A 17,513-nucleotide genomic window follows, 5' to 3' on the forward strand; every position below is an offset into this window, starting at 1 on the left:
TCCTACATGAGGACAGGGCATACATAGGGAAGGGGCTTCATATCTGTGATCTTAAGCCCAAATTAAAGCTCATAGCATGAAGATATTTTTAATATTTACGGGCCGATGGCTGGCAGCATAGGAAAGTGCTGCTGCTTCTAAAATGTGACTCACCATTCCTCATTAATTGAGAGGAACTGCATCTTGCAGCTATTATGAAAAAGTGAGCAGCAGCGGCATTGCTTTATACATAACAGGCACATTGTTGCCGCCAGCCATTGTCGTTTAGCTCTTGGAAAGCACTGCTATCCGTGCGGTAACTGACGGGGGAGCAACGTTGGAGGCGAGTCAGCCTCCACTGCCGCTGCCTGGGAGCAGATCTGATCTGGCATGTTTGGAAGAGGAAAATGCTCCCAAGCCTTCAGAGAGAAGGAGAGATACTCTGGTTCAAAGCCAGGGAAACTAGCACACCATGAGAGAGCTGAGGGAGACAAATGCAGGGATGGAGGGTGAGAGTGACAAGTAGGGGGACTGATTAGTGAAGTAAACCACTTTGAGCAGCAAAGGGAATCCCCTGGGTGGAAGATAAGTGAACAGGAGGAGAGACACTCGCAGAGAAAGATGAGGAGGAGGGGAATAAAAGACAGGAGAGATTGGACAGAGGATGGAAGACATCCAAGCAGAATTTACAGAAGCTCTCCTTCTGTGACACAGCAGGCACCAACCCTAACTGTACTGGGGACACTGTAAGGGACACAGCGGGGGGATACAAACAGATCTAAACTTCCCAGCAGAGTAACCTTTGTTCCTGACTACAGAGCCTCCACAAGCTCCTCTTTATTAACAGTATTGTGGATTGGAGGAAGCCCCTCCCCTTCTCTGAGCCTCAGGGTGGACACTTTGCATAATGGGTTGCATCTTTAAGCATTCATTAAGCCACTTAGTAGAAGTAGTGGGCAAGGTGCAGGAAGTCTACAGCATGTAGAAAAGAAACAATCAGATGCACTAGAGTTTCTGCGTGGCGCTGCAAGCCATCTGCAATTCTAATCAGCTGCTTGATGAAGACCTCGGCGCCACACGAAAGGGGAAAAAAGACTCTGCTGTGCCTAATATTCAGAGTGACAAGTGCACCGGGAGAGAAAACAGAGATGGAGATGAATGCTGAGATTGTGAAAGCTGAACTGAAGCAAGATGGGATGTATGGAAATGATGGGGAAGAGCACACATACAAAACCAACAGATTCTTTTCCTTATTAGTGGAACATTAGCTCATCGTGTGGTCGGGAAGCTGCGTCTACAGAAGGGTGCATGCATTGTGTCCTCGCTGGGATGTAAAACAAACATGTGCTTAGGTCCTGGAAAGTGGGAATGTTTGTGTCCCGACTGGAAGGCTGATTATTCCTCTAATTCTCAGCCTCCTTTATATTTACAAAGAGGTCCTGAAAATAAGCGTTGTCTAACCTTAGTCTTACTAGTAATGAGACGTGGGCAGGAAATACCCTTCCTCAAAAGCAAAATGTCAGTTTATGACATGTGGAAAGCACATGAAGCTCATTAAGGAGGAGAAGGAGGGATGGTTAATAAACTTAAAATATAAACATCCGAGTTTAGGAAAAATACTCGTTAATCTCCAGTGACTCCTGCAGAAAATGAAAACAAAGGGAAAAATAAGTTGGTGCTGCAACTTTCTTAAACCATAAAAACTCAGCCCTGGCATAAACTCTTCCCACCGCGCTGATTAGCAAGTACTTATCTGAGTACACTGCATGACAGCTGACATGAGCAGTGCTCAGTTTCTTGCATTAACTGCTGCAGACAAGTGAGGGGGGTGCTAACATTAAATTATCCTGCAAAATTAAAAAAGTTCTGACAAGATTAGATTTGTGATTTGGTGAGTAAATGTGTTTCTAAGTTCTTACACCGGGCTCATTACGGGAAGAGATGAAGTATAACAAAGGAACTGCACTTCGGCACTCGAGACTTTCAAATGGTTCAAAATGGTTTCCATGAATGGGCTGCGCAGTGGAGCAGTGGTTAGAGCTGTTGCCTTGCAGCAAGAACGTCCTGGGTTCGCTTCCCAGCCTGGGATCTGTCTGCATGGAGTTTGCATGTTCTCCCTGTGCATGCGTGGGTTCTCTCCGGGTACTCCGGCTTCCTCCCACAGTCCAAAAACATGACTGTTAGGTTAACTGGTCTGTCTAAATTGTCCTTAGGTGTGAGTGTGTGTGTGATTGTTTGTCCTGTGTGTCTCTGTGTTGCCCTGAGATGGACTGGCTCTCCAGGGTGTACCACGCCTGATTGCCCATTGAACGCTGGAGATAGGCACCAGCCCCCTCAAGACCCTACATGGACAACGCGGGTTCAGACAGTGGATGGATGGATTGGTTTCCATGAATTATTCCATCACTTCAGATTTTGTTGGACAGTTTTCTGGCGACGTGGTGGCTGCTGCTTCTCTCAGTCTTCTCCTTTTAAACGTATTACACAGACAATAAATGACTGAGGCAAGCACGTCATACAGTGTTAAAAAAGAAGAGAGGGTGTTCAGAAATCCCTTCATTTGACAGTTAACTTCATGTTTTCTGCATCTCTGATGCAGTATGAGGGTAAATTGGATTAGTAGGGGATTTCCAGTTTGTTTAGTTTCCCTCCTTCCTTTAATTCCTAGATACAGATTGTGCAAACACCTCTGCACAGCAGCCCTCTTGCTAATATAACCCCCTTGTGTGTTCTAAACCTCCTCACCGTGTCTCCGGGCTCCCGGGGAATCCCAACGAAAAGGTGATCCAGGAAGTTGGCGCTGCGTCCGAGGCCCAGCACAGTGTAGGGCAGCTGCAGGGAGAAATGAGCCGACTGACTCAACTGACCAGCTGCAGAGAGACGGGGTGGGTGTTAATGGAAAATAACCACTGTAGTTAAAACAATCAGTTGGTTTGATCTCTTCTCAAAAACCTGGAAAGCAGTCAGGTAGAGCTTGTGTTGAATAACAATTCACTAATGTTTACATTTATCTCATTAGATAAACAGTTTTAAAAGTTAACCTTGAGTGTTTTTTTCTCCATATATCAGCAACATTCCTTGTGCACGCACACGCACACACACACACACACGCGCGCGCGCGCACACACACACACACAGCCTTAAGCGCAGAAAACGGAATGCAGAATATCAGCAGGGGGACAGATTGAGACAGAATGTCATGCGTCTGTGACAGTGTGTGCGTCCTGTCACTGTGACCCGATTGATCATGCACCCTGGCTACTCGTACAGGGGAGGTCTCTGTTTGGGTGACTGGTTAGCGTGTGTGACTTTCACCTGGGAGTCTGGAGATCCAATCCTGATTGGACCTTTTTTTACATCCGCCACAGATCTCTCTGAAGAATTCACAACATTGACGGCTTCAGCAATGCTGTGCCACTCCGTGGATTTTCTCTTATTTGTTTTGCAAAAGTACTTCCTTTCATTTCTCCACCTCACCCACAAGTGCCTCAATTTCTGCTTCTGGGAATTAGCGCTTCCTTGATCTGCCGTGATCTACGGTCGCCATCGTCATTGGCGGGAGCGCTGCAACAGCCGGCTTATGCATATGCATGAGGTCCACAAGGCACGTTGCATTGACTATTTATGGCAGTAAGTGGGCATGGTGAGGGTGGGGTGTGACTAAAATGCAGCTGAGAAACATTCTCCTTAGTCTCCGATTTATGAAGCAAAGATTGCGTGCAGCTGTGCGTACTTCATGTTTGATAGATCACAAACCTACTTGGCGTAAGTACATTTTTTTTGCTGAGCTTGAGTACAGTTTTAGTAAGGATTCTACGCAATATTTGACAAATGAGACCCCTGAGCTTTAGGTTGAGAGTGTGTTTCACTATAACACAAGGCTTTACCACACTGGTGACCAGAGCACCCAACAGTTTCATTCCAGCTCCAGTCCATCTGCTCCACACTGGCAGTTTATTGTTGAATATTTACTCCTAGCTCAGTTTTCTAAATGCAAACAAACAAAAGATCCAACTAGCGGTGCACGTTTCTACCCTCTGCTCTGTATGAAATAAGCTTTATGGATGATAATTGCTAAAAATAAACAAAAGTTTGTTTTGCGGCTTAATTTCCCCAAAGGGACCATTGAAGTGTTGCTTCATGCATTGTTCAAGGCTGTAACTTTAACCTATTCAGAACTAGACTGAGAAGACTAAAACATACAAGCGAGCGTAATGAGGGGGATGAGAGCCGAACACAGAACCAGAGCGCCTGAGCCACGGGGCCCGCAGCGTGAGGCCTTGTGTTCTGATGCGAACAGCCATCATAAAAGATCCAAATCAGACAGAAACACCTGAGGCCTGCGCAACACCTCACCCAGCCTCCCACCTCATCCCCATTCTGTAATCTCTCCCTTCTCACTTTGCTATTCTCATCCAACCCCTCAGTGTTTAGCTTCCTTCTTTTAGCTCCTCTCCATATCTGTTTCCACTGGTGCATCACTCAGATTTGGCCTTTTGCTTCTCCTCCCTCCTCGTATCCTCTCTCGCTCCACTTCAGCTGCAGTAGCTCGCCCACGCCGCCCAGCTCTGCCAAATGCAGCTGACATAAATCAACCTCTATGTGGTAAACAAAGAGAGGGAAAAAGCGAGGGAAGGATGGAAGAAGAGAGCAAGAGCCTGAAGGCAGCCAGTGATCACAACTAATGTGGATGGACTGTGTATTGCAGACCAGGAGGAGGACAGCAGATTTTAACATTTGTCTAATTCATCTCTACTTCAGAAAAAAAAATGGTCACTTGAACTAAGGTCACGAGAGTTCACCTCATTGCAGGTCAACATGAAAGGATTTTTCTTGTTGCACGACGAAAGCTAAAATTTCCTCCTCAGAACAGAGAACGCAGGGACATCACCTGATCAATGGTGGAGCGAGTAACAAATCCCTTGCTTACGGCGCCTCCTCTATTTTCAGACTACAATCAGCATGACACCACTGATATTTATAAACATTGTTGCTCCATGTAAATCAGTAAAGTATCTCAGCTACAGCGATTTTAATGAAAGTCTGAGAGAATAATGGCCAGATGAACATCTGCCGAAGAATAACTTTTAGAGGCAACCTAATTCAAGATGGCCGCCACAGCTGATCAATATAATAAAAACAACAAGAGCCATAACTCAGTCCATCTGACAGATATCGAGTTTGTGTTGAAGCTTTTAAAAGCCACACAGAATCTGTGCGCTACAGATTGTAGATCTTTGTGTAAGGCCTGGTCCACACAGCAGGATAATCATGCTGATGAACGCCTCCTCCATCTTTCTGGCAATATCCATCAAAATGTTGTTGAAAACAAAGAAATGATGCGCAGTTGTTGAAAAATGTTGGTGGCTTTTTACCACATAACCATAAAAATCAGGTCTAATATACATGGGAGTGGGTCTAAGTCTTTGGGCGACGCCGTATTAGATGTCATGTTTCCTTCTACAGAAGCCCATGAGGACAAAATGCCTTTTTTGATTTGTAACAAATTTTTGCAAAACTTTCATCGTTCTTAAATGTTGTTGTTTTACACATTTACCTCTTCACCAGTGATTAAAGGGAGTCTGATGTGCTTATTATTTTGCTAAAGTTTGCACTCCCCAAGGCTTTTTGACCCTAATGGGCATCCATTGGTAAGGTCTTACTCCAACACACAATAGTACTTGCTTCAACAATTTAGGTATCTACTGCCCCCCATTGCCAGGAAAAATACACACTGTAACTTTAAGGATGCCCCGATTACAGTAATGGCTCTAAAGACAATCTGATCAGATAGTCCTGCTGTGTGTTGTGTGTTAGGAGCGCTCTGGTCTGCTCAGAAGCACATGAGGACCCCTCAAATCACAAATCAGGAATATTCATCATGTTGGGTTGTCATTACAACATCCTGTTTTGTTGAATGTAACGTGTACCTTGCTAGAAAGCAAAGTGATGGAAGCATCCTGCTCCTCTGCCATGTTTTACTCTAAAGTCACATTTGATCCTAAAAGGTTTCTCGTCAGACTGAGGCATGTTGTGAAATTGGTTTATGTGTGGTCAGTAGTTTTAGCCATGTGGCTGCACGCAACACACGTTAGCACCAAATCTGCTACATCAGTGATATTTTGTCACCACATGTAGGGGTTCTCTCATGGTTTGAAAATCTCCGGAAAATGTTTAAATCCTGCCACGTGAACTGGGCCTAAAACACTGGTGTTCAGTTCTGAGCCACTATCCTTCATGCTGATTCAGTGTGAGTGTGTTACGCATCCATTCAGTCAAATCAGATGTGTTAAAGCAGTCAACCCATTTCAAGATGGCTGCCGGCTTTAGCCATTATAAAAAGACTAAAGCTCAGTCACTTTGATGCATTTTCAATAACAACTTGACGTAATAATAGCTGGGAGTCAATCACAACACCTACTCCAAGCACCAACAGGTCTCAAAAGATATTATCATCTTTAGAGAGACAGAATAATATTATTTCCAAAGTTCGACCAAAATGGCTTCAACGCCATAATTTCTCAACAAAAGGTGATTGGCAGCAGGTGACATGCATTCTTTCTAGGATTGATGGCATTTCCATTTTGAATCAGTAATTTAGATTTTTTTTTCTCTATGTTTTGCTGCTGGTTTGCTGTGAAGATGTTGAATAAATATCAGAAATACACATGACCATACCAGAAAGAGGGGGGTGGAAAAAACCTTGTCCACTTCCAGAAGGAGCTGGGTACAATTTCATGGCTGCTGACCTGTTTGGGGTAGCGTGCAGTACTGGCTTCTAACGAACAACAAAGCTGAAACCTGGGGTGTCTGACATTTATGTGAGTGGGTAGGAGACGTGAAAAACTGGATTTTTCAGTTCTGGATGACCTTTAACAATAACCTGGTACATTAAACTCGCATAATACCAGATGGGAGGGACGAGATCAAACTAGAGTCCTCATTAGTGTGGCTATTTAATCCTAATTTTAATGAAGGGAATTATTTTAGTAGGTTTGTCAGTTCATCCCAACATGAAATGATTAGCTCAAAATAAACGGATTACAAAAAAATGAATGGTTTCTAGCACAGCAAGTGATCTAAAGTAAATTGGATTCCCATACTGCATATATTCATGATGCCCAGAAGAGAAATGCTAATGACTGTGTGCATCTACCACCACTACAGAAAGTTATTTCTCCAGCAAACGGTCTCTACTTCCTCTGTGCACACTGTAACATTAGAGATGAAGGACATGACATTCCCAGCTTCCCTAGCACTACTTTATGTTTTCTGCTAATTAGTCATTTACTGTATAGCCACAAATTAGCGTTGCTTTGACCAGAGTATAAGGACAGTAAGAGTTATGACAATCTGTCAGTAAATCAGTAATTTACACAGAACCACGTCATCATTCATGAAAGCTAGAATTTGTGATTTCATCACCTTAACCGAGCATCTGGAGCCAAAGCCCTCTGTAGAGATACTGATCAATGTTTACGGAGTACCTACCAGAAGGATCGCTACATCTCACAGACTGGACTTTACCATTAACCTTGGAGAAGATTTAATGTAGTGAAAAACCACTGAGGTCAGATCTTTAGTGTTTTATTTATGGTCCAAACTTCATTCAGCTGCATCACGATTACCTAAAGGGCCTGAGAGGTAACGGATTTGGTAAAAATCAAAAGAAAAGCACGATAAATTTATCAAAATTACATTGCTTAGCTGTGATAACGGCTCATAAATACCCAGATAAAAAAATGTTTGATACATACATACAGTACAGGCCAAAAGTTTGGATTCAATGACTTTCCTTTATTTTCGTGACCATTCACATTGGTAGATTCTCACTGAAGGCATCAGAACTATGAATGAACACATGTGGAGTTATGTACTTAACCAAAAAAGGTAAAATAACAGAAAACATGTTTAATATTCTATTTTCTTCTAAATAGCCACCCTTTGCTCTGATTACTACTTTACACACTTGGCATTCTCTTGATGAGCTTCAAGAGGTAGTCACCTGAAATGGTTTTCCAACAGTCTTGAAGTAGTTCCCAGAGGTGCCTAGGACTTGTTGGCCCCTTTGTAAATGGTCATGGTCATGAAAATAAAGAAAACACAATGAATGAGAAGGTGTGTCCAAACGGTCCAAACGTTTGACCCTATACTGTATAAAAATTCACATCTCACCCTTTACGGGTGGTCTCATCCTTCCAAGATCAGGTCCTCTACCAGAGGCCTGGGAGCTTGAAGGTTCTGCACAGTATCTTAGCTGTTCCTACAACTGCACGTTTCTGGACTGAGATGATGACACACACACACACACACACACACACACACACACACACACACACACACACACACACACACACACACACACACACAAACGTGCACGCACGCATGCACACGTGCACACACACACACACACATACACTATTGTTATTAAACAGAAAAAATCTAAACAGCACATTATCAGAAGTAGAATTTGACAGGTGAGAATCATGAGGTTTTTTTTTTACTTCCACCTTGACCTCAGAGTGATGACAGAGGTGTGTGAGAACGAACTTTGAAACTGTTGGTGTGACATTAAAACAGCTGCAGCACCAGCTTTGTGAGGGGATTGGACCTGGTTAGAGGTTTTGACAGACTGCTTCTCCTTGTCAGGTGGCAAGAGGTGGATAGCTAGCAGTTGGCCACTCAGCAGGGTGGAGAGTGTGTGTGTCAGCGTGTGTTTGAGGGAAGATCAAGCAGAGTTACGTTGCAAGCAGGAAGCCTGGCTTAGTGGCTGCATGGATGTGTGTTATAGTGCACTGGCTAACAAACACAGCCACGGACTGGAGCACAGCCATTTCACAACATGGGTGGGTTGGCAAGGCGTATTATTCAGAGAAGAGAGTATCGGAGTTCTGTGTTTAGTGTATTTTTGTTTGTATGCCAGTAAGTGTGGCCTGCACCCCCAAAGCAGAGCCAGCTGAGGCCTTGGCAGGAAATCCCACAATGCACCCATCACTGACAGACAATAACTAACCCTATCGAGGACAAAGCAGACTCAAAGCAGCAGCAGTAGCTGGTGTACGCTCACAACTTTGAGAAAAGGGACACTTCACAGGCCTGACAAACACTTAAACTACATGCACTTTAAATTTAACATGCAAGCCTTGGAGTACAGCCCAATCTTTGCCAGTGATGAAGAGCTAAAGAACCCTAGATAACACTAGAATAATTCAAAGGAGCTGCTCTTCTCCTTCACAGCTTCTAATTTCTATCACTGTCAATAAATTTCCAAACAAACACTTCTATTTTCAGAAATATGGTCTCAAGTGCACCAAACACCATCTCATTTATTAACAATCCCATGGTCATGGTCAGCCTTGAACACATGAGGAGATGCTTTGGTTGTGCTTTTACTGTTTGAACATCAGAACAAAATAAAATGTAAAGCCCTGGTGGACAAAAAGTCAAAAATGCTCCCAATAAACAGATTGTTTTCTCTTATTTATAACTGGTCACATTAAGCTGTGAGGCCGCTAACAATAGTTGTTCCTGATCTGTGTGTTAGTTAGCAAATTACCCCATAAACAATTGAATAGATGGTAATAAAACTCATAGAATTTAACTGTTGCATGAGTCCAGTTCTAGATGGTCCCCACAGCTAATAAACATTAAACAAACTCAGGCTGTTACACTTGGATGCGGAGCTACAAATAGGAGTCTTAGCTCAGCATCATTCCAACACTGAGTGCAAGCACTAACAAAAGGCAAAAGAAGTTAAACTGACACCAGCCACATCTTTGGTGTGTTCTTGCTGTGTTGAAATGCCATCTTTTAGTTCTTTTTAAAACACAGAAAGGTTTTATTTACCTGCAGCGATGCAGGTAAATAAAACCTTTCTGTGTTTTAAAAAGAACTAAAAGATGGAATGACACCAGCCACGTTTACATGGGCACAATTAATCGGATTGAACGCCCAATTAGATAAAACTTCTGCATGTAAACATGTCAATCAGAATATTCTGATTCGATTAGGCCCGATCGGAATGAAACTTCAATCTGATTGAGAGAGGTGGTTTTGTCCGATCATCATTCCGATTGACGTGCACGTTCAGTAGGGCTGCAAAAACGAATCAATAAAATTCAACGAAGAAATGCATTAGCAACGCTTTTCGTCATCGATTCGTTGTGTTGTGCAACTTTTTTTGGTGTTGTGCAACCTTTATGAAATGATCAATGTGAGCAGCTCATCTGCAGAGCAGACCGAGGCAGATCAGAATGAGACACACATGTATGTCGCAGGTGTAATTATTGTAAGGAAGATGCCTTTAATAGGTGCTGTGGAGGAAAACAGAGAAACCAGCAGAGACACAGAGGCAGAAAAAGTCCAAAGTTTGGTATCAAAAGCGTCACTACAAGCAGATTAGCTAATGCTAGCAGGTAGCAGGCTCACGATCAAGTGGGTTCAGAAAAAACACGATGGTTGTGAAACAGAACATCTAAACTCTACAAGAGGAAGAAAAGTCCCCATCATCATCCTGTTCATTAGCTGTCTGCAGCGCTACGGAGCACAATCGGCGCCACTGCAGTCAGGTTGCTGCTTCGAGTCTGCTCTGGCCAACGCCACTGAAGGAATACAGCAAGCCACTGTAGCATTTAATTCACAAACGCGTCAATCTGAACATAATTTTAACTGGATTACAGGTTAACCTGTACATAAAAGATTTGTCACCATAATATTTTAAGCAACAGAAATGAAATGTTTTTAGCATTTCCAGTAGCTTACTACTGAACATGTTAATGAAAAACAAACTTTTACTGATCATAGTTTAATTATGGATATATTTAGGTGATAGCATGCTGTTTTGCATGCTATTGAACTGTTTTCTAATCATGTTCTGTTGTTAAAGTAAAGGAAGGAGAGAAAAATGTTTCCCTAGCATTTTTAAATGTTCCCGTTTAATCCGATTAATTGATTAATCGAGTCGAGACCCCATCCGATTAATCAATGATCCAAATAATCGTTTGTTGCAGCCCTAATGTACAAAGCCATTCGGATTGTTGGAGTAAAATAATGCCCACTGCGCATGTGTGCAACAGCCATCAAGTGTCCCCGCCGTCATTTGGACTACCTGACTTAAAAAATGATGGCCTAATTACTGAGCGTATGTTTTTAAATATGATGGCAAGCCGTCCCTGTTTCTGTAAAATCTAATCCAGAACTAGCATTTTGTGGAAGTAAAATAAAAATCGGATTATTGCACAAATCATTCGACAAACGTGTTCAAGTCTGTACTGGAAACAAACCGATTCGTTGCAGGTTTGCAGCACGGATCCCTGTTTCTGTGAACGCAGCAGCTGTTTCTGCAGCAGGTGGATGGAGACGTGCTCGTAAAGAAGACAGGGTAACATCGGTCAAACACACCTGGTTTGGGTTTAAGGAGGCTGATGTTGAGTAGAAAAGCATCCTCAGTTAAATGTTCTGGGCAACTATCTGTGTAAAAACACGTTAACGCAGACGAGATGAGGTTCGTTTATGAACACACGATGAACATGGGCTTCCAAACTCTCTGAACATCTCCTGTTATTTAGTTTAACCAAATTTTCTCAACAGTTTCAGCTGATTGTCACATTTTATTAATAAGAAGCCTTAACAGAGCTCAGTAATAAACCATGAGTTTGAACCCCCCCCCCTCCACAGAATGCCATACAGAACGCCATACAGTGGTGTGATAAGGAGAGTGAGCTGAAAACTCCCCAGGACGTTGGAACAGACATTTACACCTCACGGCCATCAGAGTGAAACGGGGAGAGAAATATGTGAGAGAAAAAAACAGACTGAGAAAGGACATGGATGCCTCTGAGGGAGCTGCAACATGTTGATGTGTGTGAGAGTGTGTGTCTATCTGTTGAGGTCTTATGCCACATGTCCTCGTGTTCTGTTTAGATGTTTTACCTCCTCTGGCAAAAGCTGCAGCACAATAATGTCAGTCTGAACTGTGCTGTGTTATTCGAGGACGAGAGATAGAGATGTGACCAATCCAAAAATAACATGATGTATAAAATAAAGAAGCAAATGTTCCTAAAGACAATCGTACCATTTTATAATCTCAGTAAACGTATTCAGGGAGCTGCTATAGTCACACACACACACACACACACACACACACACACACACACACACACACACACACACACACACACACATGTACGATCACACACACACACACGCACACACACTTTCACATGCACATGCCCCCCCCCCCCCCCCCAACTCTCCAGGGATTCAAAACTGGAATAAAAAAAACGCAGACATTCCTTGTGCCTGTCGCTATAGAAACCATTTGCTCCCCTGATGGCAATAAAAGGAGCAAATTGCTGTGATATAGGGAGGAGCCATGAGGGACAGGAGCACATGTGAACACACGCAGAGTACCTCGCCACAAGACCTCCCTTCAGTGCTTGCTTCAACATCTGGAGATAAATTGTGGAGTGAAATCTGTATCTATGTGTGTGTTCCTTTGTGTATCTGTGTGTGTGTTTCTGTATCCATGTGTGTGTTCCTTTGTGTATCTGTGTGTGTGTTTCTGTATCCATGTGTGTGTTCCTTTGTATATCTGTGTTGTGTGTGTGTGTGTGTGTGTGTGCATGTGTTTCTGTATCCATGTGTGTGTTCCTTTGTGTATCTGTGTGGGTGTTTCTGTATCCATGTGTGTGTTCCTTTGTATATCTGTGTTGTGTGTGTGTGTGTGTGTGTGCATGTGTTTCTGTATCCATGTGTGTGTTCCTTTGTGTATCTGTGTGGGTGTTTCTGTATCCATGTGTGTGTTCCTTTGTGTATCTGTGTGGGTGTTTCTGTATCCATGTGTGTGTTCCTTTGTATATCTGTGTTGTGTGTGTGTGTGTGTGTGTGCATGTGTTTCTGTATCCATGTGTGTGTTCCTTTGTGTATCTGTGTGGGTGTTTCTGTATCCATGTGTGTGTTCCTTTGTATATCTGTGTGTGTGTGTGTGTGTGTGTGTGTGTGTGCATGTGTTTCTGTATCCATGTGTGTGTTCCTTTGTGTATCTGTGTGTATGTGTTTCTGTATCCATGTGTGTGTTCCTTTGTATATCTGTGTGTGTGTGTGTGTGCATGTGTTTCTGTATCCATGTGTGTGTTCCTTTGTGTATCTGTGTGTGTGTATGTGTTTCTGTATCCATGTGTGTGTTCCTTTGTGAATCTGTGTGTGTGTTTCTGTCAGAGGTGGAAAGAGTACTAAAATTTCCTACTTAAGAACGAGTACCAGTACTTTGATAATTTTTTACTCAAGTACAAGTAAACGTACTTGCCTAAATTTTTACTCAAGTAAAAAGTATCGTAAATAAAATGTACTCAAAGTAACAGTTACTTAGTTACATTTTTGTAAGCGTAAAGATGGTTACATCAGTGCAAAACCACAACACCAGTTCACAACACGCTCGTGTGTGCACGCACACACACGGACACACACACACAGTTTGATGGAAGGATTTCTATCCAATCAGTGAGAACAGGACGTGCACGTTGATTGGACGAGGTTTTTCTAGGATTGTACGTTTCAACTGTGATTAAAATTATTCTTTATTTTGAAAAAAGAAAAAAAGTTAATTTTTAGATGCCATCAGCATGTGAGGTATCTCAATGTTCTCATGACAAAACTCTAACATGAGACTGTGCTCTAACCTGTCACTTAACAAGCTAAATGAAAGTCAAACATTTCAGATGGACCGTATGACAGCTGCTAACGATGGCCCTGCCCTACTTTACCTCTACATTACAGTTCCTTTATCCATGTCCATCCTAGAGCTTCTCTCTGACCTTCATGCTTATTTAGAGCAGCTGATTTTTAAAGTTAGCAGAGTTTATCCTTGGTAGTGGGTTCACTCACTCATTTAAAGATATCGGCCAGAGGCAAAATTCATTTGAACAGCATGTGTGAATGTGTATTAAAACCTTAGATGAAAAAGATTTTTTGGACTTTGACGTCTGGAATCGTAAGAAAATCTGATGTTTGTGACCGGCGGGAAAAACAGAAACTAACTTCCAGTCTAAGCCCTGGGCAGCTGGCGTTTCACATGGAGCTCTGCTGAAACAGCTGTAGTACACAACGCCTGACTCCAGTGTTTCTGCGTTAGCGTTATAGCAGAGAACAATGTGTCATCAATCAGATGTAGCTTCTGAAGCCTCTACTAGTCGGTCAGATTTGTTTTTTCTCTGGGAAACGGCGACGAGAACAGATATTAGATCATCGGAGAAGTTCAACCGAACTCAGACCCCGCCAGCTGGATATCACTACCAGAGGTGCAGACATGTTTTAGACCGTTTGACTCAGAAGACCTGCGACCCGATTTGGACATAGAGGAGGATTCTGCTCATCTTCAGAACCAAAATTGATACAGTTTGTTTACTTTTCTTAAATATTTCATTTCTGTGCTCCACTGGGAGCTCTAAGCTGACGAGTTCTCAGCTGGTCTTAGCTCCATCATGTGTCCCAATATAGTTCAGTAATCTACAGTTTTACTGCTGTGTGTATTTATTGATATAACTCTGGAAAATATTTAACCAACAATTTACCAGAATAAATCTTCCTGATGCTGGAGTAGCTCCTTAGCTCAATTTGTTGTTTGCACTAATCCAGGATGTCACGGAGGTTCTAATGTTGAAATATAGAGATCATTTTTTAGATTATATCTGTGTGTGTGTGTGTGTGTGTGTGTGTGTGTGTGTCGTAGCTTTCCCAAAGGACTTGTTCTTTCCTTACCAAAGCTAACACGGTTAGCAGTGTTGCTGCAGTCATGCTAACGGGACTCATCTAGAGTCCAGAAGTAGTGCGGTTCTAGATGGATTTATAGATGTAGTTTATTATTTTAGATCAGACCTGTTATTTAAAAATGCATGTAGGACACAGACGCATGGCTCAGACCTTTTGCTGCAGCTGTAAACACAATTTGGAGCATGAAAGTAAACAAATAACAGTGATTCACAATACTAGCATCAGCAGCTAGCTTGTTTTACGTGCTGGAGTGACGTGTGCGAAACACAGTTCTTCAGTGTCTGGAGGAGAGGATTTGGATTTTCTGTAATGATTTATGACAAAAGTCCTTAACAAAATAAAAAACTGGACCCAGTACATGTTTATATAGATTTTAAAGTGTAGTTATTTAGCATTTCTACAATTTTAATGCCGAGCCAGTACCTTTAACCCTTCACCACTGAAATCAGTTTGTTCATTCCAATCCTCCTAAATAATCCTCCAATCGTCCAGCTGGAATCCTTAAGGGTCCCGTAACGTCCATCCTGTCAGAACAGGCCTTGGGAGCCCAGGTGTTACTAGAACTAACGGTGTCTCCTCACCAGCGTGAGCCTCCAAACTGTGAAGGTTGGACTCCAAACATGAACTTTAAATTCATGCATTTATCTCCTCTTGTAACACTTTAACATGTTTAAAAGGCTTGTATCATGATATGTTCCACCTCCCAGACCAAAGATAAGATAAAACATTATCATAGACACTGCACAGACGTCATTATTTATTAAATATAAGTTATTTTCCTGAGCCAATACTCCAGCCAAGATATAGGATGCATGGATTTGATGAAACCACGCTGTCTTATGCAGTCACACACACACACACACACACACACACACACACACACACACACACACACACACACACACACACACACACACACACACACACACACACACACACACACACACACACACACACACACACACACACACACACACACACGTCATGACTAATTTAACTACATTGAACTGCTTTAGTAATAATTTAATCTCTTATTCTGGAGTAAAATAAAGAAACAAGCTAAATCATCACATATCTGTGGCATCAAGAAGCATCTTCTGAGTTCAAACACAGGGATGGAGCACAATGTTTACACCTGAACAGTGTCAGGATGTTTTAACTCACAGAGGCCTGCAGGTCTTCTGTTTTATGAGCACAGCGCTGATAATCCGCTTGTTATGAGCGTAAACATTATTTTGCCGCTTCCGTGCGGAGCGGCAGGGAAACACATTTCAAACACGGAACCGAGTCTGGTTACTGAACCAAGCAGAATTCTGATGATGTCACAACGGTGCACAAAGGTGCGGGTTCCAACCCACAGGAGAGGAGGGAGAGAGGAGGTGAACAGCGAATGGATCACAGGGACCGAACTGATGTTTTTGAGCAAAACTGCGGTAAAAATGGCTGTTTGTTCTCTTTATCAAAAGTGTTTCTGTATCCATGTGTGTTCCTTTGTGTATCTGTGTGTGTGTTTCTGTATCTATGTGTGTGTGTTATTTGTGTATCTGTGTGTCCGTGGCAATATGCCTAAGACACACTAAAGAACTGAGAAGAGCTGTATCTTTCTTTCCTGCTTTACTTGGCCTCTTAGACATTACAGCACTGAAGCATACAAACACCTGCAACTGCACAATGGTCACAATTACACTGTGTGTGCGTGCGCCGTGAGTGTGTAAGAACAGCCTTGCAGATAGCTGTCATCACCCAAGATTGCTCTTTCTAAAAGTGAAAAATAAATCACAGGTTTGCTTGGATTGCAGCCCATTTGAATCCCAATAGCTGCACACATGGTGCTATAGACTAAATATCTGGAAAAGAAAGAAAGAGAAAAAAAAGGAGACAAAGTAATATGCATGCTTATTTTTAGAAACCTTCATAAAAAGTACCAGTGAAATGAAGTTAACAAGCTAACAATCATATCAATGCATCAAGTGAAATAATGACCAAATCTTGCAACAGTGGCTGCAGAAGAAATTTGACATTTAATTATTAAATAATTTTTGGTTATATTAATACATCAGTTCTACCACATATTGCATTAAAACACATTTATCTACGTAAAAGAGCAATCTAAATAAATGTGTAATATTTGTTTAGTGTACTTACTGATCAAGCTGACTGAACGGAAATGTTGATTTGTTCAGAAAAACTTCAATCTTTTTACGTAGATATTAATACCATAAATGTTATAATACCAAAGTCATTGCTTTTCAAAAATGTGTCATTTACAACAGTACAATCTTCCAGGTTTAAACTATAAGACCCTTTTTACAAGTCTGCATTTTGTTTTTCTTCCAGGAACTAATAATAAATCCCACCTGTGCGTTCCCAGGTACCCATTCAAAGAAATCAAATACAGAAACAGCCTCAGTTAACCATTTTTGGTCACATCACGTCCTCAGCTCATGAGGGAACATCCGGCATTCCTCTAGGGAAAAAAAAAACATCGGTGACAGCATGGTCGGGACACTGGTTGCTGATGTTGAAGAGAAAATGCTATGTGATGGTTGTGAGATACCCGATTGGTCTGATGTTTCATGTTGGATGGCCCTGGAGGCAAAAAGTCCTACAGTCGTTAATAACTGAACATGGACTGGGATCAGTGTAACGGAATAAATGACTGTTTTCCACCAAAAGTCATTTTTCCCCTCTCCTCTGACACAGAACTAATCTGCATGAGATATGGCCTCAAGGTCTCATGCATTTGCTTCTAAACTGCTTCTTTC

General features: G+C 42.2%; 1 protein-coding gene across 1 annotated transcript in view; it reads right to left on the minus strand.

Moving 5' to 3' along the window:
- The window catches only part of itfg1 (integrin alpha FG-GAP repeat containing 1), a 301,098-nt gene that overhangs the window by 38,028 nt on the left and 245,557 nt on the right, over window positions 1–17,513 (minus strand). Inside the window, exon 15 of the mRNA XM_054732563.2 lies at window positions 2,725–2,849. Within this exon, the coding sequence (XP_054588538.2) occupies window positions 2,725–2,849 (125 nt within the window). The remainder of the gene's footprint in view (window positions 1–2,724; window positions 2,850–17,513) is intronic.

The sequence above is a fragment of the Nothobranchius furzeri genome, chromosome 9 (assembly GCF_043380555.1).
Source record: "Nothobranchius furzeri strain GRZ-AD chromosome 9, NfurGRZ-RIMD1, whole genome shotgun sequence".
In the NCBI taxonomy this organism is placed as follows: domain Eukaryota; kingdom Metazoa; phylum Chordata; class Actinopteri; order Cyprinodontiformes; family Nothobranchiidae; genus Nothobranchius; species Nothobranchius furzeri.